The sequence below is a fragment of the Passer montanus genome, unplaced genomic scaffold (assembly GCF_014805655.1).
Source record: "Passer montanus isolate IOZ18808 unplaced genomic scaffold, ASM1480565v1 scaffold37, whole genome shotgun sequence".
Lineage (NCBI taxonomy): Eukaryota > Metazoa > Chordata > Aves > Passeriformes > Passeridae > Passer > Passer montanus.
Window position 1 is genome coordinate 3,810,996 of NW_024368485.1, and position 24,030 is coordinate 3,835,025.

The 24,030-nt window shown below is 45.8% G+C and overlaps 1 protein-coding gene across 3 annotated transcripts in view; it reads right to left on the bottom strand.

Moving 5' to 3' along the window:
- Positions 1-24,030, bottom strand: part of RALGAPA2 (Ral GTPase activating protein catalytic subunit alpha 2) — a 94,999-nt gene that overhangs the window by 35,464 nt on the left and 35,505 nt on the right. For all 3 annotated transcript variants that reach the window (XM_039717091.1, XM_039717094.1, XM_039717093.1), the window contains 13 exons: positions 18,791-18,919; positions 17,393-17,521; positions 16,662-16,720; positions 16,254-16,362; positions 15,790-15,900; positions 15,409-15,477; positions 15,095-15,232; positions 14,454-14,640; positions 12,524-13,292; positions 12,181-12,252; positions 11,076-11,199; positions 10,117-10,272; positions 3,634-3,792 (listed from right to left, as the gene is read on the bottom strand). In XM_039717091.1, the coding sequence (XP_039573025.1) occupies positions 3,634-3,792; positions 10,117-10,272; positions 11,076-11,199; positions 12,181-12,252; positions 12,524-13,292; positions 14,454-14,640; positions 15,095-15,232; positions 15,409-15,477; positions 15,790-15,900; positions 16,254-16,362; positions 16,662-16,720; positions 17,393-17,521; positions 18,791-18,919 (2,211 nt within the window). The remainder of the gene's footprint in view (positions 1-3,633; positions 3,793-10,116; positions 10,273-11,075; positions 11,200-12,180; positions 12,253-12,523; positions 13,293-14,453; positions 14,641-15,094; positions 15,233-15,408; positions 15,478-15,789; positions 15,901-16,253; positions 16,363-16,661; positions 16,721-17,392; positions 17,522-18,790; positions 18,920-24,030) is intronic.

Sequence of the window (24,030 nt, forward strand, 5' to 3'; positions counted from 1 at the left end):
AACATTGGCAGGAGGCTTTGCAAAGACATATTTACTTCAGATAATCCTCTACAAACTCCTTCCATGGACTTCATAGAAGAGAAAAAAACCTTGAGCTGGTCCAAGATAAGGAGGTGTGTGGAAGGCAGAGGAGATGGCAGAGCAGGGGCTCTCTCAAGGGCAGGACACAGGGTCAGGACAGGCACAAACAGGCCCAGCCCAGTGGGTCCAGGTGCCCAAATGCTGCTCCTTCGGGGCCACCTGCACAGGAAACCCCAGTGTGACATCCTCTGGTGACCTAAGGCTCTGCAGATCAAGACCACACTACGAGCAAGAGATGCTTTCTACAAATAAACCGTGTCCAGAACTGCAGACACAAAATAGACCTGAGCCTGCCAAACCCAGAAAATGTTGATGCTTAAATGCACAACTTCCAGTACTTGCAAGTACTCAAATTAATTTCCCTCTCAGAGACTCAAAATGAAAAAAACAACCCCCCAACTAAAGCTCTAGACAGAATCCAGCAACAATTATCAATATTTAAGCTACGGATTTTTTCCATCTGTACAGAGGCTTATCACATAAATAAATACCCTCTATTATTCTTCTCCAACTGCTTGTGGGTGACTGTGACAGTCATTCAATAAATGGACAAAGGGAATAATATAAATCCCCTGCATCTAGGGAATTCCTCTAATTAGAAGTGGCAATGAATTACAGAAGAAATTTTGGTTTAATGTAACATCTGGAAATGACAGCTGTCTCTGCACACACTTATTCTGTCATTCCTTTACTTAAAATAATTACCCACCCCCCAATAAAACAGAAAAGCATAAAATGTTTAAAATGTTAAAATCACCATAGTGGTTTCATCTTCTTTTTATTTTTTTTTTTAATTTACTGCTGGCATTACTATCCAGGCAGTTGGAAGGGAAGGGGACAGAGGAAAATCAATGCCACCAAAATGATAACATTATGGAGCACCCAGTTTTGCCTCTCTAGGCAGTAATATTTTTAAGTGAAATTTTTATGCCATGCACTGTCTTGAAGCATTGACAGCAAGAGAAAAGAATGCAAAAGTACAGATAAGGAGGTTAAGTACATACTAGCACTGAAGTGATACCACCACGCAAATACCAGATATGTAAAGTCAGATCAGCAGATGCTACTGGGGCAGGGAAATTCCCTGCTGGGCTTTTTGGACAAGTAGGTTTTGCTTACAGCACTTGCATTCACGGTTTCACACTCACCAGGAGCTGGGGAGCGGGGCACGCTTTCTCAGCAGTGCACTACAGAATTTACAGATGTCACCCAGGGACGGGGTGTGCGTATCCCAGCCACGGAGAGCAGCAGCAGAGCCCAGGGCTGCGGAGCCCGCCTCGATCCGAGCGCCGCGCACGCGGGGCTCGGAATTATTCATTCCCCAGCACACACAGTGGCCTCGCCAAGGGTCATTAAAGTCACTGGAGCTGCATCTCCTCAGCTTCCATCTGCACAGGGCCCTGCCCTGACAAGGGTTGTGGGGGAGGCCAGTGGAAGGTGCAGGGTGCGCTCCCCACTCGGCACCCAACATCCCGCCCGGGAAAGCAGGGCTCCGCTGGCCACCACAAACAAACAGCCTGCTTTGACAGGAATCAATTAAAAAAAAGAGAGGGAAAGATCCCCTTCTGCGAGCGCTCCAAATGTCACTGCAAGTTATCCGTGAAGCAAAAATTAATATTCAGCCCACTGCAAACACCTGCTTCATTCCAATTTCCAACAGCAAAATCATTATTTCTGTTGCCCGCAGTAAAAGTAGGCAAGGTTAAATAAACCTTCTGAGCACAAAGACTTCCCCTCTACAGCAAGCAGCACTAGTTAAAAGAGTGGGGAATGGGTAAATTATTGTACCAAATGGCTGAGAATTAATCTCTGATGACGAGCTGCAATCTAACGAGGCATCTGTGTCCCAGGGAACCCGCAGCATGTCCCTGGCGGTATGTGCAGTGCGGAGCTTGCCTGGCATGCTTTGTCCCCTCTCGCAGGCAGCTTTTCCTCTCATTGTTCCCAATATCCTCGTGCATCTGTGACGCGTGGAATGCATTCACACTAACAGACTTACTATTGTCTTCCCTCCGAAGCTTTGTCGGGCAAAGACTGCAGCACAGTTCCTGATAATTATATTGCTTAATTAATCAAGACAAAAAAATTTGCAAATCATTGCCGGGTTGCCAAGCAGGGAGATCAAAAATGAAAACAATACAAGCTGAAGCAATATAACAAAAGTAACAGCTATCTGATCAGAAATTCTTCTATAATGAAGCTATTAATGCTAAAGCGGTTAATGTTAACATTGCTCCAGGTGTCTCTACTTGGCTGCAAACAAAAAGGCTAACATTATGGATATAAAAGGCCAAATGTTGCCATGGATTCTGTAACCTGATAGAGAGGACAGCCTTTTCATTCGATTAGGGAATGCAATTTAAATGCCAGGGACTGAAGCCAAACAACAGACATTTCTCTCTGCAAGGCTCGTTCATTCACCCTGGGGTCAGTAGCTGGTGAACAAAAGGTCAGCCACACTTGCCCTGGAAATGTCTGGATTAATTTTATTACATTGTAATGGTTTGTACTTTAAATGTAGGGATAACACTAAATTTCCAGTTAGCTCTCATTCTGGCTGCCCGTCGGGTGGTTTTGACTAATATGTAAGATGACACAGCTTTTCTCCATCGCTCCAGAGAAGTCTCAAGCGTTTTCCTAACGCTAAATTCTCATTTCCCTGATGGAACATTAAAAAAAAGCTAAAAGCTAAAATGCGCAAAAACTAAACTGCACAGCTCAACACCATAAAAAAACACCCCAACAACCCAGTATTAGAAAATGTTCAAGTTTGAAATGTCTACTGACAAAACACTGGTTGTCAATATCCAACAACTCCATCGTGCACAACTCAAAAAATAGTGTTGACACCTGGTCAATATGGGATGTGATGAAGGCATTTACCACAGTTGGCTACTCCTTTGGACAAATATTGTCCCTCATATCAGGCAAAGGGTATTTATCACAATGACTACTTTCACAAAGTATATTTTACGCATATTTTTGCATCCATTATGTACCAGATGAGCATTTACTGCAGTGGCTTTTTCACACACATGCACAGATGTACATACACACTCCTCTGACATTTTACAAAAAAATGCTTTTTTTTTCCAAAAAACATCTCAACTGTGAACCTCCCATACTTTGTTTGATGACAGGATGTCCAGTGTCTGCATCATCCCACCCAGTCAGGTGACAATGACAGCGCCACAGACGTGTGAGGTTCTGCTTGGTGCCGCGTGTACAGCAGTGACCCAACACCACATAAGAACTCACATCATGGATGGTTTGCTTTCACTGCCTCAGAGGACAGTCACAGTGGTTTAAATACTGTTCTTTGCCCAGTAAGTCCTGTGGGTTGAGAATTCTGGAGTGTTTCATTCATGGCTATAAAATGAATGAGCAGCCACTCTGATCACTGTAAGTCCAGTTTTAAAGTCAGCTCACTGCTCAGCTTATCTTTCACCTGTTTGGGAAAAAACAGCCCCCAAACTCTAAAACCACTGAAAGCAACAGAGCTGCTGCCCACTGGCTGAGCACAGCAGAACCAGTGAGGCACCCAGGACGTACCTCGGGCTTCTTCATGATCTCAATGAAGAACATGTGGTTCTTCATGGGGTAGATGACGATGAGGACGTCCCCGAAGTCGGTGGGGATGATGCCCCTGCGGTAGTTGCGGGTGTGCTCGGACCACACGATGTGAACCTCGTCGTTCCCCAAGTGACGGAGCTGCAACAGCAAATTGGCTCTTTATTAATCCGAGTGATAACCACGCTGCACGAGGGGTCACGGCTCACAAATTGAATTACAATGCTCCATAGCAGGAATATTTCATTACAGAAAAGTTAAAATATTGTTTTTCTCCAGTTGCTCATGAAAGCATCGGCTCAATAATTTGCTTCATTTAGAACTCATTGTTGTCTGATGGCTTAATTAAGTCATTATCAAACTAGCCATTAGCATGATATGTAAATGTACATTACCTACAGTGATTTAAGATGGAAAACTGAATTACTGGAACAAAGCATTAACCAACGGAGCATTGTATTCCAGCTAAAATAAGGCAGCTGCCACAGAAATATGAAATGCCTTGACTCAGAATGTCAAGAAACTGCCTGTCATGAACCACTATAACTGAATTTATTATCCACAAACCTCTCCTCACTGACTGTGTCTGGAGGGGTCTCCTGCCTGAAACGTCAGCAAAATATCTGGGCAGTGTGAAGTACAAAAAAATGGGAAATACTGTGGGAGTTGCACCTTTTCATTTGGAGCAGAGCTGCATGAAATACGGATAAAATTCAAACATGACATACACAGAAAGCATCTGAGAGCCTCTGTGTGTGTGTGTGTTTGCTCTGCTGCTGGAGGAGCTGGAGGTGATCTAACAGATGGCAAAAACTATTTGGCAATCACGTACAAGCCTCACACAATGGTTTCAACTGTAAGCTTTAAAGTTAAAATGTAATCCACACACACAATGCCAGCTCCAAGCATAAAGAGACTTTAAGTCCCACTTAAAGCTCAAAAGACAACCCCCCCTCTCCAATTTGGTGCTACCCCCGGAACAATGTGCACAACAGACCGAACAAAGAAGCCAAAACGAAGCTCTGCTACTTCACTCTGTGTAGGGGGAGAGAAAAAAGGGAAAAGAAGGTGGTGATTTTCACTGGTAAATAACAACTAACCCCAACACGCTTTGGATCAGCCTACACTGTGCTCATGAGGCTTCCCTGTTCAGAGCCAGGCACTGCCTTTAGAAGGAAAAACTTTCACTCCTACGTACTGGTGGCAAACTGGACCCCTCAGTCACAAGAGAAACGTGGCAAAACCAACACACTGAAAAATTTTAAAAAGTTACAACTGCGAACTTGGCTTACAGTTCATGTTCCAGCAGAATGAAGTAAAGCTCAGTTCCCAGAAGGACTGAGATTCTCTAGTTTATTTTAAATTAAACAGAAGATACTAATTCTGTTTAATTTACACCCATGAAATAAAGGTAATTTTAGCTCTGTTTAAAGAAAACATAAACCATTTTTGTCTTGAAAAAACATGAGAACGTTAAAAATACTATTACTAGAGCTTCTTACATGTACAAAACAAGTAGAAATTGCTGTTCTTGTGGTCACCTTGATATCTGTGCAGAAGCTTAGTAAAAACAAAGCAACACAAGAAAACACATTGGGAATGTCACAAACTGACACATACCAAAGGCAGCAGGAATTCACATACAGGACAAAACCCTGATCTCCCTCTCTGACCAGGTGCAGCCAGGTCACCTCCAAAGTGAGCAGAAGCGAGATGTCAAGTTTAGTCAGATACACCCCTAAAATCCATCTGGGTGAGCAGACCTTGTGCACAGCAGGTCCCAGATGCTGAGGATGCCTGGCCAGGCTGTCCCACCCCAGGACGAGCCCAGCTGAGCTCAGGGAACCCCCGCCAGGGATTTGGAAGTGCCCACATTTGCCAGGCTGAGCCCAAGCCAGCTCTGGCACTGGCTTCCCTGCACAGAGAGCCTACAATGGTGGCACCCAGCAAACCCTCCTCTGCTGAAGGAAGCCCAAGAAACAAATGTGGACACGAAATTCCATAAGGCAGCTCCATTGCGCAGGTGCAGAGGGCAATTCACAAACCCAGCTCAGCTCCTCTGAAGAAAAGGCTCTGTACTGCTGTGCCTCCTATGGCTTCTGGGGTGAGAAATAACACATACTGCTATAAAAACAGTCATCAAAATATGTCCAAATACTGCCTGAGGGACCCTTTTTAAAATCCCAAGGAAGTGTTCTGATAACAATCAAACACTTTGTACTGATATTGCACCCTTCAGAACAAGATTCAGTGAAGAAGGGAACTTAGCTGAACCAACACTTGCTGTGCTCACGAGTCTGCCACAATCCCCAGTGTGCCAGCAACGTGTTTTAGAGCTTGAGTTACTGCCCCTGTTTTGAAGCCACACATCCTTAAGCACCACAGTTACAAGGTATAATGTTACAAAGAAAAAATTGGCATTAATCAAAAATATTTGTTACTGAGAGGTAACTCCATTGATAAAAAGCCGTTACAATAATCTCATCAGTGACAATTAGCCAGCTGCTATTTTCCTGTGTTGTTTATTCAAAACAGCAGCTGTGGGGCAAACTCAGTGCCCTGAAGGACTTCAGCAAGTTGTGCTGAAATGTCCAAAGCCCCACAGTCGATGCGTATGGAGCCAGAGCTCCAGGCTGTGCTCCCCCTGGAGCACAGTTTAGGGGTGAGGGGAATAAATAAAAATCATTAAATAATTTTTTTAAAAAATCCCAAAGCAGACAAGAAATCAGATTGGTTTTAAAAGCAAACCCCAGCAGCAGTCTGTGCACGCTGAGGGAAGGCAGCTCTGGCACAGCTCTGGCACTGGCAGCGCGTCCTCCTGGTGCACAGGAATTTTCGGCGGGCACAGGAATTGGCCCTGGTTTGGCTAAGGGGGTGCTGGGACACAGCCCCAGGTCTGTGTCAGCCCCGCTGTCCCTGCTGGGGCTGAGCTCTCCAGCCCGGGAGGGCAGCTCCAGCCCCAGCTCCAGGCTGGGCTGTGTGGGTGCCGGCCGGCAGGCAGCGGTCACGGTGCACACCTCCGGCATGACCTCCTTTCCCTTCTAATTGCATTACACAGCCAGCTGGCTCCAAGAGGAGTCGTCTGTTTGACTGAAGAATTCCTGCTTTTGGGGAGGCATGGCTGCTACTTTTGCTAAGTAACAGTGGGGCCTGACATCCCCATTGTCTGGCTGACTGTGTGCCCATCCTAAAATCTAAGTTTTATTTGTAAATTAAGCAAGAAACTTCCTGCCAGAGCAGGGCTGCCTGGAGACTGATAATGTGTGCCTTTCATTCCCTTTCACTCTCACTGTATCACTGCCAATTTGTTTTTCTGCTGCTCGCCAGCCCGAGGCCATAAAAGCCTTGTAAGACATAAGTGCAATTATAGTCCTGGAGTCAAATGAATTGGACAAATCCAATAGCACAGCTCTGTCCCCACTCTGCAAACCCCTACAGCAGTCAGATTAGCTGCTAAAAATCTAATCTAGCCCCAGCTAACAAATTTCTGCAGCAAAGGAGCAAGAGTTCAGTATGGGGTTGCAACCAGATTTCTGAATTGAAAAAGTTCTGCTCTGACAATGGAGAAGATGAAATAAATCACTGAGAAATTCGGCAGCACATCTTTAAACCGTTAAGCACAATTTGAGCAGAACAAGACAGGGACGGTAGGATGCCATTCCTGGGATTGATTTTCACTCTTGCCACAAGACAAGCAGATAAAGTTTGGAACCAATGATGCTGAACCCTACAGCAGCAAAAGAGATCAGCTGAATTTTGTTTACTCCACTAGGAAAGATTTCTGTCGGGGCCAAGACTTATTTGGAGAGGGGGTTTTCTTTCTTTCTTTTTTTTTTTTCTTTCTTCCCTCCTGAATTAGCAATATAATATCAGCATATACCTCAAATAAAAAAAAAAAATGCAGGCTGCAAATCACAGCTCTACTGCACAAAACAAGGGGCCAAGCTCATCCCCAGTGGAAATGCACTTATTCTGGGAAATTCATACCAAAACTTAATTTATCTTTGCGTTCAGTAAAAACAAAGAACCACAATAACATATTTCAGTAAAATTACTACATCTGCTGAATTCCCCAGCTCCCAGAATTTATGGCCTTGCTCTGGCTCCCCAGGGCAGCAGGTGGTCAGTCCTTCTGTTCAGCTGGGAGTGTGCTGACAGGGATGAAGCCTCTCTTGGTCTGAGGCAAAATAAGCAGAGGAGAAACCCCAGCAATCACAAAGATGTCAGTGATTAGGGAGACCTTAGATCCCAGAGGGAGGGCAAGAAAAAAGAAGCTGTGTCCCTCATTGCATCCTGATGAACTTTTCTCCTCCCAGCACCACTGCCCTGTATCACCAGGTACCCTTCAGCTGTAGGAGCAGGAACTGAATGAATGCCATGGGCTTCCATTTTCTCTCCCACACTCCCATAAAACAAAAGCATTGATGGCAAGAAGTAATAAATATGAAGTAAGAAATAATATTTTTAACCCGGACATTCTGCCCCAACAATGTGAGGTAAGAACCTGAGCCCAGAGAGTTGCACACCTTCCAGAAAGTGCAGTGCTTCTGAAATGCACCTTTTCTCCACTCACAGCTGCAGGTCTGTAAAATCTGTCAACAATCCATGCTGATCTGCACAGAATTGCATGTTTGCTCACAACAGAAGCTGTGACAAACTGAATTGAACTGTTGTGTGTGGAACCATGGATGAGTACACACTGAAAAGCCCTCTGGAAGTCATCTGGTCAGAGCCATTGCTTGCAGCTCCTCAGGTCCATGAGGCTGCTCAGAGATTTGTCCTGCACTGGAATTCCCAGTTTGATCCCTGCAGGGTTCCATTCCTAGAGCAGATCTCAGGGCTTCTGAAAAGGTCCCAGAGCAATTCCTTTGCAGTTATTTTCTGTAGACAGCATGTGCTGGAGCTGGCCTGGTTTCCTGGCAGTACAAAACTTGGAGACTGACAGCTACTAAATGCTTTTGGTTTCTGTTTCTCACAGAGAAGGAATTCTCTTAGAGCAAACACAGGGAAGACAAATAGAATGACGAGACCCTCAGTGTCTGTGATAACCCTTAAAATAGATTAAAATAAGGAGAATAAGTGGACTGTTTGCAGCTAAATCCCATTCTTCCCCTTGTGGTAGCTCTGCCACACTGTGCTCTCCTCTCCCAGGTGATGAATTACTCAACAGCCAGACCACATCTTGGGTCTGGTCTTTGCCAGGCTTCCACAAAACCCAGCACTTACAAGGGACGGTTAAGACTAAATAAATGACCACAGTTTATGATGGAAAACTAAGTCTGGAAAAGACATGGCAGCAGTTCTCAGACATGCATAAGTGTGCTGCACAATAATCTGCCCTTCATATCCATGTGAAATAGGATAAGAATAAATTGGCTTAAATTGAAACAAAGTAGGCACTACCAGAGATTTTTTCGTGGTACAGGAAGTGGAGCATAGGAATATGGAATATGTTGCCTAGGGCAATGGTAAATCATTCATCACTGCAGTTTTGGTCTAGCAGCTGGAGAAATACTGGTCAGGAACAATAAAAATACAAACAGTCCCACACTGGTATGGTCACAGAGACTCTACAGCCCTGTCCTACACACCACTACCCCACTGCTCCATCCTGAAGCACTCAGAGTACTTTTCTCCATAACCTTGCCTCCAGAAGGTAGTGAGTTACATACAGAAAGAGAACATGCCATTTTGCTGATTTTCCTTTTCTTTTTAATGACAGATATCACAATAAAAAAGACCAGATCTGACTTTAGTATGAAACACTGGGCAATTTTTCAGAACCAGTAATCAGAGATTCCACCTTTATCTTTCAAAGAAAAGCACACATCATTCTGAAACCAACTGGATGGCTGCTGCAGCATTACTGATGCATGCTAACAACCTCTGCAGGACAAGTTGCCCAACCTAATTAAAAAGGCAGAGATTTTGTATTCTCCAAAAATCTCTCAGTCTAAGCAGCAGCTGGCAAACACCATAACCTGGAATTGCTCCTCGCTAGGAAAGACAAACAATAAAGTACTGATACCAACAGAATTTTGGGCTGGGTTCTGGCTGTCTGAAGCAGAGGCTGCCTGCCAGACTTGTGCCTAACTGGCTACTGTCTTGAACTCTGACTGGCTGCTTGGGCTCCTGAGCCTTTTCCACACAAGATGGTTTGATGATGCTGTATTTGGTTGCTTTGTTCTACCAACCTATAGCAGTTTTGGCAGGCAGACAACATACAAATGAAATTATTGCTAATATTATTACTCACGGTGGCATTTGAGGCTACCATGGAAATGTTAATTGTGTTTCAGAACCCAGAATTTAGATGCCATTTAATTCAGCTAACCCAGCTGCAGAAGCACCACGTGGCAATGCAGGAACAGCCTGCCAGGGCCACTCAAAGGCTGCTTCCAGCTCACACTTTTATGGAAGCACTTGGTGACTGCAGTGCCGTGAAACACACTGGGAAACCTTTACCTTTTTGGTCAGCGAGTCGTCTGAGTCGGAGGGCATCCTTGTGGACACGTGGAAGATGATCTCCACGGTGGAGGTGGCGTAGTAGGGCGCGGTCTGCCCCGTGCTGCCGTTGCGCTGCAGGCCGCCCATGAACCCACCGTGCGTGGACAGGTCGACCTGAGGGAGCCAAAGGCACAAACAGCAGCCAGCTGAAAACACTGAGCATCATCAGGATTTGCTTCTCTATCAAGGTTAATGAAATCACCACCCCACGTTTCCGTAGCCATCCCAGAGAAAGTCTTCCCCTATAGCTCTGCGATTTTTCCATTAAATTTGTCTTTCCCGTGCCTGTATCTGACATTTACTAAAAGTAAATGTCTCTGAACTAGGTTCTGAGTCATTATCTATCTAGCTATTTCACCTTCCTCCAGCAAACAGCAGCAAGGAAACAACAGCATTCTCCCACAGACTGCTGGCTAAGGGCTCTGTGGGGCTTGGAGCTCCCACTGCCAGGAGCAGCACAGAAGGCAGAGAGAGAAAACAAGAAAAACTGCAGAGGAAACTGAAGATTTGTACAGAAAAAACACCCTTAGAATAAATTATTCCAGAAGTTCATTCAGGAGAAACCCTTCTCTGAAGTCAAGCCTGAGTCCAAAGGCTTGTCTGTTTTCCCAACAGCACCAGCCTGAGGATGCTGCATCTCGTTGTGGCACCTGGATCCTTAAATGTGACATGCAGCTACTCTGGATTTCCCAAACACCAAAATGTTCATGGCATTTAGATTATGACACACCATTCTGACAAAGCAAATTAAACCCACACACATAATAAAGAACTCCTGTGCTGAATGTGCTCTGACCATAGCAAGAGCTAAAAACAGCTAAGCATCAGTGCATACCAAATTTTTTTTTTTTTTGGTGAATAAAAAAAAGCATAGTGCCACCAGCAACAAGGTAGCTTGTCTAAATTATGGCTGTTACCTCCCAGCCCAGCCCAGCAACAAAATCTTCATAGGCCTGGCTGCCCCTGGCGTTGGCCAGGATGGAACACTTGTCCTCCTGTCCCTCAGCGATGTAGAACACGGCGATCTTGTGAGTCTCACGACTGCCACGGGATGGAAAAAGAAATCAAAATTAAACAAGCTTCAACTCAAAATTATTTTTCAGATCCCCCTGCACCCCAAACACATGACCAGGTGCTCACATTTAGCTCTGTGTGTCGATTTCTTTTATGCACACAAATACATCACTCACCTTCATATTTCACCCCATTTTTTTGCCACCAAAACCTCACTGCAGAGACACCCCAGTTGTGAGAGCAGAGTCAAGCCTGCTCCTCCTGTACATCAGCCACAGAACTGGTGGCCAAATTCCAATTACAGGGTTAATGACTCAGATCTGTGCAGCACTGCAGAGACATCGAGGTGGCACAGGTGTTAATGGCAGCATAATTTAACCTACAGAATTTTAATTACAGGGTGATGACATACAAGGCAGGAGAGGCATTATTGACTTCCAGACCATGGGCAAAGTTTTACAAGGCTGACAGGGACAGTTGGCTTATCTGAAAACATGCAAAGCACATTTGATGTGGAAATTGTTGGGACAGAAGAAACTCAGAACTCTGCAATGCTGCAGATGTTTTCCAAACAGCTCTATGTAAGTAATGGAAAAAAAAAAACAAAACATAACATGCAGAACTTCATTCTGGAACTTCCTGGCTGGGGAGTAGTTTTGGGTGGATCACCCCTCAAAGTACTGCTCCTGACACAAGGATCACTCTGTACAAAATACTGTTTTGCATCAGCTGTACCCAGGTCACAATCAATTTGATTCCCTCCCCTCTCAGCTAAAGCAAACTTGGAAAAAATCTCTTCTTTGCCACTGATTTGGAATTCTCTGTACACAGAGAATGTGCCAGCACAGGTGGCTTCTCCATTCAGGCTACAGAACTCTGGAGAAACAAACCGTCCAATTTTCATACCAATATTTGGATTCAACAGGAAGGAAGTTTTGGTTCTGGCGACTCATTCTTCCTTGGGAAACACGAACCTTATCAATGGTGTGTTCAGTACACATCACCTACCATTGGCGGGAATCCAGATTTTTCAGTTCTCTCAGCAACTTTGAATTTTTCTTCAGCAGATGAAAGCTTTTTCTAAAAATAAATAGGAAAGGTTTGAAGGCAAATGCAACACAGTGGAGATACAGTATTTTATCATCCAAACAGCTAAGAGAATTAACATGATATGATTTCTCAGAATGATTGTTATACACAATCTTTTGGTGAATATTTCAAATAATCACCGAAGTTCAAAACTCTGCTCTTACCCCCAGCTACATGATCCTCACTTTCTTAAGCATGTCCATATTCAGGGGTAAAAAGTGAGAAGAGCACCCAAAGCACGTTCTGGATCCCCTCTTCCTACCTTCTATCCCAGGAGTTCATCCCCAAGTCGTTCAGCAGCAGGCGACAGAAATAAAAGGAGGCTTGGGGCTGGGCAGGAGGCGGTGGCTCCTGGCGGGCCACGCTCATGCTGCAGTCCGAGCTGCACTTGAGGATGAACTCCCTTTCCTGGGCGCTCTGCCGCAGCAGGGCCTCGGTGATGGCCCGCTCCTGCTCGGGGCTCATCCCGCAGGGCGGCGGCGCCGGCTCGTTCAGCTTGCGCTGCGGGTGCAGGAGGCACTCGGGGCTGCTGCTCCCGATCCTCTCCAGCAGCTGGTCCAGGGCGTCCTCCCCCTCCTCCACCTGGGACACATCGTTCTGGGACAGGCCGTCCTGCTGGGGGTCGCTGGAGATGACGAAGGCAGCGGCCGTGCTGCGCTGCGGCACGCAGCCCTCCAGGGGCCCGTACAGCACCCGGCCATCCCAGGAGTACTTCCCTGAGATGTCCCGCACGATCACCCGCACGTCCGAGGGCGCTGCTGCTGGCTCAGTGCCCTTCTTCTCGGCAGGGATCTGGAGGTAGGAGATGAGAGTGCTGTCGTTGAACACGAAGAGCTGCAGGTTGGGGCTGCGGAACACTTCCGAGCACAGCTCGGAGGACTCCACGTAGGAGTTGTCGTGGTTCTCGCTCAGGAGGCTGTGCAGGATGGCCGGGCCCCCGCTGAGCGGGTAGTGGCTCAGGTGGTTCACCAGGTGAGTCATGACCATCCGAGCCGTGAGAGGGATCAGCTCCAAATTCCTCCTCCTCTTCTCTGAAACCATCAGGGAAAACACAACGTATCAGTACAATCAGCAAGAGGCAATGCAGAAAGAGCACCTGCAGATTTCTGCCACGTTGCAGCAGCTTGCCCCGTATTGTCACTGTTATAGACCCCTTTGCCAGGATTTTCTTTTGGGAATCTGAGAAGCCTCAGAGAAAAAGGAAAACAAATTCTTATCTCATTTGCTTGTGTTGTGCTCACAGGTGGAATGTGTTTGGAGATTGTTTATCCAACAGGTGGTTGTTTCATTGGTTTCATGTGAATTATTTTGACTTAATGACCAATCATGGTCAAGCTGTGTCAGGACTCTGGAAGGAGTCACAAGTTTTCATTATTATCTTTTAGCCTTCTGTAAGTATCCTTTCTGTATTATTTAGTATAGTTTAGTATAATATTCTTTAATATAATATAGTATCATAAAATAATGAATTAACCTTCTAAAAACATGGAGTCAGATTTATCATTCATTCCTGCCACGGGGGAGCCCCACAATATTATGTCACCTCCTCATCCTTCCTTTTTGAGGAAATATTTCCAACAGCTTTCCAAGAAATCCTACCTGTCCCACAGTTTTATTTTACTTCACCACATCCCCACAGCCATTGGAGCAGGAGGGTGGCACGGCAGAAAAGCCAAGGCAAACCAGAGATGTCACTGCAAAGCAATGCTCCTCCATCCCTGGCAGGTGGGAAAGTGAGGCGGGGAGAGATTTCCTGCATGCTCACAGGGTCCCCTCAGCACAACACATCCATCAGTTATTTCATAAAGTGACTGTGCTCTGAGCTACTGCTGTGCCTCCACTTCTCCCATGGGCATGTTACTCCTTTTATAGCCAGAAACCTCCTCATTTCTAGGTTTTTTTTTTCATGTTCAGTGTAAAACTATTTCTCTGTGGTTTACAGTGTTTCTCCTTCCCTTTACATCTTCTAGGCATAAATTTGTTCTAAGGAGCAGCGTTGGCAACAAACTCAAACATCCCATCACAGAGGCAACTGGAATTCACCCAGAGAGAGCCGTGCCCAATTCTGAAGGAACAGCTGCTACGTGCAGTAAGGAGAAGCACGTTTCCAGGGCAGAGATGGAGCCTGGAACTCCATTTCCCACTGCTGCACACACAGGCTGGCCCAGCCCACCCTCTGGGCACACCCTTACCTTCAGCCACGGTGAGCAGGTTGCCCAAATCGGTGGAGGAGGGGCACTGGGCTGGCTCAGAGGAGCTCCTGACGTTCCCCAGGGGCAAGAAGGGGTCGTAGTCAGAGGAGGAGAGGTCGGCCAGGCTCAGCACATAGTGGCTCTGCTGCGTGTAGGTGCTGGAGCCATTGATGCAGCAGTGCAGGATCTGCGGGGACACGGAGCCAGTGACAACCCGGGACAGTCCCCAACACACCCACTGAGCAGGACCCCCAGGTCTGACTCACTACACAACCCACCCAAATGGTGTCCAAATTCAGCATTTCTAAATTAACAGTCTCCATCTGCACTGATTATGTGCTTTTAACAGCTCGCTTCAGGGCTTGTTCTGCATTTTAACAGCCCTCTTCAAATAATCCAAATATTTCTGCAAAGATTATTTTCCCTGGCTCATTGTTTTAAGCATTTTACCTTTGTCTTCATCATCCCCTGTCTGTTCTACATCTCTAATCTTATCTGCTTAACATTTTGCATTTGTAACTTCTCACCTGGATGATGTGATTTTCCAGTGCTTGACAAACCTGCTTCTGTGTCTTCTGGGTGTGTGAATGGCATCTTTAAACAGCCAGGCAGAGTAAATCACCTTCCCTCCCCCTACTCACTCTGTAAATATAATCCAGCAAAGGAGCTCTAGATGCATGTTGATCCTCCACAGCACCAGCAGACACGGGCTCCAGCAGCATTTTCATGGGCAGTGCCATGCACCAGTCCAGCAAGCAAAGCAGCAGTGAAACTATGAACTGAACAAGAACACAGACCATGGTGTTTAGGCACACTCTATTAAATTCACCCAGCCTTTACGGTATAGATTGGAAACTTTAGAAATTGGAAATTCAGCTCTGGTTCGGAGCAACCTCATTTAAAACCCACCCCCAAACAGCACAAAGAATGGAGGCAGCTCTTTTCAGTGACACACCTTCTTATCCACTTCCAAGGAGGAGTATTCGGCGCCGGGCAGGAGAAACGCGATGGTGGCCACCAGGATCTGCAGCCAAACAAACCAAGTGTCAGAAAGGCACTCAGCTTCCTCCTCTGCAGAGACAGACCTTCACTTCACAGGGTGTGGAACAGGTTAGGTTCTCCTGGGAGCATCCAATTGCCCGTGCTAATCAATGAGAACATTTTACTGAGCACTTTGCACACAAGGCACTACAAACGAGGGACCTACACTGGCCCAGGGAGTGCAGCAAGTACCTCCCTAACAATATAAAAAAGGGAGGAGTTAACGAAATCACAGCAGCCCAAGGAAGGGGTTAAGACAACTTTGCATACAAGCATTTTAAACAATCTGACATACTTCTGTAATTTTCCGGCACAGAGAGGATTCGTACTCCTGAAGCTTCTGCCAGTAAGACACCAGCAGCTGAAGGACATCACAGGCTACCTGAGCCACCAGCTTGTTGGAAAACTGGAAGAGAAAAGGTGATTAGAAGCCAAATAAAAAATTCAGATACAATACACTGCATTTAGACTTTCTACATTTCATTATTTTGCACCTTTGCAAAGAATAAAAAACGTTAGTGTTGTGAGATCACACTGGCAGCATTAGGAACCAGCAGGTTTGACACTGTCTGTGTGATCTTTTATGTGAGTTTTCTGGGGAAGGAGTCTACAGGCACACAGGCTATTTCTGCACATATTCTGCATGCTTGCACAGGACACCACAGCAGCAGCCTGTGCCTCAGACTATCAGTGATTATTTGCAAAGTGGAAATCCTTTTTTCCCCAAAGCACGTTGGTCAGAGCCCGCCACAGCAATACCTTCAGTGTCACACCTATGACATTGATGGCTTTCTTCACGTGGGGGTGGCTGGTGCACTGCGTGAGCTCCTCACAGATCCACACGCCAAGGCCACAGATGGCTATGCATCTTTGAGAAAGGGAAAAGGGAGCTGGTAAGGAGATATAGAGCAATATTTAGGGCGAAAAAAAGGGAAAAAAATGCACAAAGATGAGATTTTCTTTCCCCTCCAGCACGACAGGCCAGCACCTTCATGGTACAGAGTAAGGCTCAACTCCACAGGAACCAAACCACAAGGCAGCAGCAGAAGATAAGCAGCAAGAAAGACTTTTCCAAGCCATAAATGGTTGGATTTGATAATGTTAAAGGTCTTTTCCAACCTAACCAATTCTATGATATTTTCCCATTTCTTTTACTCGGTATTTTACCTTGCAGCTTCACTTGGCTCCTCTGCGGCATTCTTCAATAAAATATTTATGAGGCAATACTAAAATAACAAAATAAATTAGAATAAGCATCTTTTTGATACATCTACTTTAAAGTTGTTTAATTTTGACATAGTTACAGGTGAAGTCACTTTAATTCCCTGTCTGTTGTTAAGGCATCTTTACCTCATGCCAGTTGTATTTTGTCAAGGCAGAAACACTGATTACAAGTCAAACATACAGGCCCTTGAGGACAAATCAAATCAGCTTACAACTAATGTATAGGCAGCAAGAGGAAATCAATTCATTTACAGTGTCAAGGGACAGTTACAAACAAGTGGTGGTCACTCCATACAAACTGCAGTGTTTAGGTTCTAACCAAAACATGTTATGAAAAATTCAGTGTATTATTTAGTACAGAAAAGACAAAAACTGTCTTAATTTTAGAAGCAAGACATCTCCAGAGACTCTTCAAGGCCCGATGAAGAAGCAAGAACAGGAGCCAAGCATGTTAAGGGATTTCTGTATTCCCTTTGGTTCTGCCTTCTCAGGCTACATGAGGAACTCAGATTCTTCCCCAGCCATCCCTAATTTTGAGCAGTGGATCACAGTGCCTCACATTTATCAAAAGCAACAGGGGCTTGTGTGAGGGCAACCCCTTGGGCAGGAATGAAGTCACTGCATAGGGAAACCAGGTTAGGCTACCTAAGGATTTACAATAAATGTGGCTTTACCTTCAAATCTGAAGTTCCTGTGATGCTGTCACCAGCTTCTGAGATGGGTCCCCACTGTGGGATTCCTTGGTAGGTGTTTGGAAAGCACACAAGGGCACCAAGGATGGTGTGAGCCTCAGAGCGGGGAGCCTGGCATGGGCAATCAGGCAGAAACAGTCACTAAAAAAATATTCACTAAAATAGTCACTGAAAACCCTTCACACGTGGAGATGCCTCCAGCTCTGAGGCCAGTGTGCACTGCCTGCTGGATTCACAATGCAGCACTCAGCTGTGCCAGGGAACACAGCCCAGGAGCTTTTCCCCTGCAACTCCAGCAAGGGCTGGGTGTGAGCAGTACCTAACACACACCTTCCTGCCCCTGCTTTCCCTGCTGTGCTGCTCTGTTCTCCTGGTGAGACCGAGCTGACCTTCCACTGGCACCTGGCCCCGCTCCTGAGCACATCCTACACCTCTAATACTTCCCCTCATTACCCAACCTGACAATCAGCCATTTGATGCTGACAGGAAGTACAGAACCCCCTGAAGAACAGCTGAGTGAGGAGGTGAAGCACGAATGCAGCACTGCTATGAGGTGATCCTGTGGCACAGAGAGGAGTGGGTGCAGAACCCACTCACACTCACTGCACAGGCAATACCAATGTGCAGAGAGATCCCTGCTCCAACAGAGCCATCAAAAGCACCACAGCACGAGCTATAAACACATTAACTACTGCGTAACGTTGAAAATGCAATGCACACCCAGTTTTATGCAAGCAGGAAAAATGGAAGAGGTTTTGTTTCATGGCTTTTGCCTGGAAAACTGAGCATCCATTTCCTATTAGCATTTAAGCTTTGGATCAACAGTGAGGCTGATCAAGTTCTTTGAGGGCTGACAGAAGAAGCGTGGCTGGATGACCATTCCAGCTCTGCTGAAACAGGAGAGGGCTGTGGCCCTGCACAGGGCCACCTGCTCAGCCACACAAATGTCAGGAGCAGCAGCAAAAGCCCTGAGCCAGAACAGACCGAAAGGGCTCCCATGAGCTGGTGCTTCACATGCAACAGAGCTTTCCTGTCTCTCCCAGGACTGCCAGACCTTTACCTTTATTTTGGCAACCCCTCATTGACTTGCTATTTTCCTTATCCTTCGATAATTTAATAGTTTAGAGTCACATTTCTGTTAGTGCTGACATTTAGCCTGAGATGCTGTGTCACCCAGAGAGCTCCCCGCTCTCTCTCGCTGTTTGCTCACTGCAGTGGCACTCATGGGGCATTACAGGCGTGTGGCAGCTGGGACACGCTTTCCTCATGCCTCAGCCTTTGGATCAAACACCTCTGCAGCACCAGTGTGTTGAATTCTCCCAGATTTCCCACCCCAGACGACCCAGTATCCACCCCGAGGGCCCAGTCAGCCACGCTCACCTCCGGCGTGTCCGTGCTCAGCACGCGTGCCGCCGCTCCAAGGAAGTCCCCGATCAGCATTGTGAAGCCAGGCAGCCCCAGGAAGAAGAACCACGGCAGGCAGTGCTTTATGACGGTGTTCAGGATGTCCTGCAAGAGAAGGCACCTGTGAGAAAAGCCAGGAAGCCCGAAAGCAAAAGGGAGAGTGTCAGAAGATTTAATTTTGAGGTCTGAGAGGATTTAACTTTGAGGTTCCCCAGTCCCACACTGAGGTGGAAATTCCCAGAGCACTGTGTGCAAACTGACCTCCACACAATCACCACCTTCCACTTCAGGGGTGTGGAGTAGCCAAAGTCCATTTGGTATTCTGGAAACATGTTTCCAAAACCCCCTAAATTCCTGTTCAAAGCCCACATTGCCATTCATGTCTTTCTGTGCCTAAACACAACCATTCTGCTAAACAAGACTTCAGATTCAACATCCAAACATTTAATGGACTTAAGATGAAGCACTACAGCAGTCCAGAGGAGTGAGTTCCTCAAATCTCTCAGAATTCCATGCCACAAGAACACAAGCTGTCCCCCCAGGCCTGCTCCCTGCTTCAGGCGCTCTGAAGGAACAGAGCAGCAGCCCTAGTTTTGCTCACCATCATCCTGTGGTACAGAACATATTCCAGAAAAGCCTTTTATCTCTAATCCTTCCACATTTTAAGCCTTCACAGTCTCTCCAAACCAGAGCAAAGTTCCTATATTTGAGTTAAGACTTCTTCCCTGCAAGCTTTCAGCCGGTTTAAAATTAGGCATAAAATCTATACAATCCTTTACTTGTGACACTGCATTTGCTGAAAAGTTACATCAAGCTATTTCTACACTGAGTAGATAATTATTTTCCATTCAATAAAATTTTGAAAAGTTGCAAAGGAAAACCCTTTTCTATGTCCATCCTTACTGGTTTCATGATGTGTCAAAGACAGACTGAGCTAGAGACCCCCGTAATCTGTCCACATGCTCAATCTCTACAGCAGAAGCTAAAGCTGACAAACCCAATTTTCTCTTCACAAAGAGATTCTTGAACATCACCACTATTTTCTCTAAGCCCTCTAAACACCTGCACAGCCCCTACCTAGTGCTCCACTAAGTGTTTGCAACACCAGTATCCTATGAAAAAACTGCTATATATTCAAATAAACAGTATTGGTTTTTAGCATAGTAGCAGATAATGCTTTCACTTTCCTGAATAAGATAAAATGCCACTCAAGTTAATGTTTAAACTTGTTTTAATCACTTCCTTTGATACATTTTAAGTCAATATGGGTCAATGCAAACATTGAGAAGCAGAGCAGATGGATGCAGCCGCTCATAAAGCGGGTGGTAAGCTCTCGGTCGGCGCAGAACAAAGGACATACCTTGTTATAATTAAGGGCTGATTAACGCTCCGTGCTGGTCCAGCACAGCACACCTGTACAGCAGGGCCAGGTAAGGCTGGGCTGGCCCTGAGCAGGGCAGCAGATGGGAGCAGGCTGCTGCTGACATGTGCCACAATAAATGAGCCCGGGCTAACCTGGTGGCACAGGGAGCTGCTCCAAACAACTGCATTAACTCCTGTCCTCACCCCAGAGCTCCCATCTGTCACACACCAGGGCACGGATCCCTGCACAGAACACTTCCCAGAGGGGGGCAAGGAGAACCACAAAACATGACTGTCATACATGGTCCAAAAGGCTGCAGGGATTGACTCTCCTGTTACGAGATGTAGTGCTACTAAAAATAAATCATTTTCCATAGCGAGAAACCTTTCAAAAATTCCCTTTGAAAATCTCTTGAAGGAGTCCTCAGCTTCCCTTCAAACTCCCAGCGTGGGCTGCTGGCTGCAGTGACACACACCCAGGAACCATGTCCCCAGGCACTGAGCACATCACCCTGGGCATTTCGGGTCACTGCACCTCAGCTGGGGCTGGCCAGGCTGTCCTGGGTCAGCACCAGCCCAGGACAGCGCTCACAGGGAGCCGGGTTTGTCCCCTTTCCCAGTCAGCAGAGCCCAGCTCACAACAGCACAGGATTTGGGGCAGCAATCCGGGGGCTCAGGGAGCTTATCAGCACAGAGAGGCTGGCGAGAGGGCGAGGGAGCCAGGACATCTGTGCTATCAGTGATAGGGCAAAATCAGGTAATTCAAACAGAGCCGGGCTTCCTTCCCTCCCTGCAAACGTAAACTCCGGGTAGCAGCTCCCAGCCTGGTCAATGAATCACTTTAATTGAATGCTATGTACACAGCAACTGGAAAACACAAGCCATAAGAAAAACATATGGTGATGGCCGTGGAAATTGGTTTACTCATTCTGCACAGTGTTGTTGCTTTACTTCTTTCATAATTGACCTTTAGAACGATAAATGTGTAAAATAATTTTGGTTTATTATGGCTCCAAACCTTTCGGCAATTACACAAAATGAAAATTTAAAAGGAAGTATTCATTCTGGAAGCATTTCCATTGTTTACATAATTGCACAGCTATAATTTAGTGTTCATGTTGTTAAAGAAAAGTGAAAAAAAGGACCATTATGGACTATTTCAATTCAGAATGATGCTCTGTGGTGTTAAAGCTGGGGAAGAGGGAAGAGGAGGGGGCAATTGCATGCATGTCCTTCTCAAATGCATTAACCCTATAAAGGGCATCATATTTCAGTGCAGGTTAATCTAGTAATTCAAATTATAAGGTTGTAAACATCCACTGAGTAAGCGAAATAAACTTATGCAAGTTCACTGAAAGGTCAATTGCAAAAATATTCTTCACCTAATTTTTGTTCAAGATTTTGCAGATTACAGGTGTAACCAAATAGCCTGCCAGCTGCCTTCCTCATGTTTCCAATTGTCCCTCAACAGGAACAACATGGATTTTTCACTGAAAGTTCACCCTGTTCCTCACCGACAGACACCTCACTGGCACCTGAGATCTATAGCATGGGAAAGATTATTAATTTACAGAAGGCTTAAGACTTCCCTTTTCTACTTTAAAGGAACAAATGCTTCCATTTATTTATGCCAAGTTTTCCTACTTACCATGAAGTTTTAAGTAAGAGTTAACTTGTCAAAAATTAAGTTCCAACACAAATTTATTAAGTATTTTGACAACCTCAGGAGATCCAGGATTAATTTATCAGAAAGCTGCATTTCAAGGTGCCAGGTAAAACCTAACTCCAAAGCAGTCACATTTTATAGCCCAAGTCCCTCGAGGCTGGAACACAACAGAGGGAGTTTTTTAATTTCTCCCATTTTGGAGCATGTCTGATACTTTCACAAGTGGGGAGAGCAATAGCATAAAGAACTGAATAAATATTTTGGTCTGTGCACACACAGAGCACGCAGTGGATACAGGTACAAGGGCACTGCCTGGAAGGTGGAGGTGGCTTTGTGTCCCCACAAACATCCCTCCCAAGAGCCCGTGGCAGCACTGCTCCGAGCTCTGACAGACAGAACACAGACCCCAGGAGCAGAATTTGGGTGGGATGGATGCAACTGAGGAAGGGCAAATGAATTACAGCAAAATAAACAGGAAAGAACAAAACTACCATAATCACTCCCGACTGCACAGCTCCTGCAGTTGGCAGGACCTGGCTCCCCCTTGCTTCCAGTCAATCTTGCAGCTCTTTTATCCAGCAATTCCCACTTAGCCTGGTCTGGGCGAGCAGAGGGGGATGTGAGAGTTCCTATGAGACCCTGGCATTTGGACTTTTGTTTGTCCCTACTGGAAACATGCTGTCTGTTAACACTTTTTCAAAGCACTCAAAGCACATAATGGGAGCACACAGGCAAATTTTCCACAGGAAATGAGATAAGGGGTGGATTAAAAGAGGGAGAAAATCATGGCAGCCATTGGAAAGAAGCCTCGAGAAGCTAAAATAGGGGCATCTAAGCCTTAATAGACTACATTAAGGTTATTTCCTTTTAAATGGCAGTTTAAAGAATCTAAACAGCACAATGGTTTCTGTACAACCAAGGGCCCTGCAACACCATCAGGCAGAAACCCAGGCAAGAAGCACCCGTTCCACAGGGGACAAAGGCAAAGCCACTCACTTACTGCACCTTTACACAGCTGCTGCTGCCTGCTGATGCCAACTGGGCAGATGCAGGCACTCAGTTTGTGGTGACTGGGAGCGGGGCTGCAGCCCAGCCCCATCCCCAGTGGGTACAGCTGGGAAAAGAGGTGAACAGTACTGAAGGCAATGAGCCATGGCCTGCCCAGGCACACTGACCAACCACCAAGGTACACAGGTGTAATGCATGTAAGATGAAGGGTAGGAAAGGTTCTAAAAGTGCTGATTCTGGAAGTCCTCTTTGGTCTCGTGCAATAATTATAGTTTGTTTGCCTTAGAGTAATCATAAATAATGCCTCTTATTCTACTGAAGCTGATAAAACTAAAGACACTTTAAGAGAAGCCTTATAAGATTTAAGAAATTATTCACAGAATTCACAGAATCACCAGGTTGGAAGAGACCCTAAAGATCCTGGAGTCCACCCCATGCACCAACACTCCAACTAAACCATGGCACCCAGTGCCACATCCAGTCTTTTTTAAAACACACGCAGGGATGGTGACTCCACCACCTCCTCCAGAAGACCATTCCAGAACTTTATCACACTTTCTGTAAAAAACCTTTTCCTAATATCCAACCTGTATTTCCCTTGATGCAGCTTGAGACTGTCCTCTCATTCTGTCAGTGCTGCCTGGAGAAAGGGACCAACCCCACCTGAGCACAGCCACCTTTCAGGGAGCTGTAAAGTGATAAGGTCACCCCTGAGTCTCCTTTCCTCCATGCTGAACACCCCCAGCTCCCTATGCCTAGTTGCAGCTATTACAGTGTCAAAACTAAACAACTGGGAATATTTTTCTTTTTCACAAAGCTAAGGAATAGAGTGCTAGATCTTGCAGATAATGATCTCATTGAGGAAGGTGTAATAGGTCACTTGTGTCTTCTTCAAATCTCTAAGCGTGACCTATATTGCAAATTAATAAAGATGTGCTAAGACAGAGTGGAGCGTGGCACAATAGGGCTACTTGGAAAAGGTTACGCCAAGGCACTGTATGTATTCAGCAATTTTCCTTGCAAGCCTGCTCTATTTTACAATCTAATCTATTCTCCACTAAGACATGCAGAGATAAACACTGCAGATGCCTTTGTGTGCAGAAAGGAAGGAGAGGTAATTAAAAGTCTGCACGATGTGAAGTCTCTAGGTACCAACACTGTGTAATGTAGTGGAAGAACC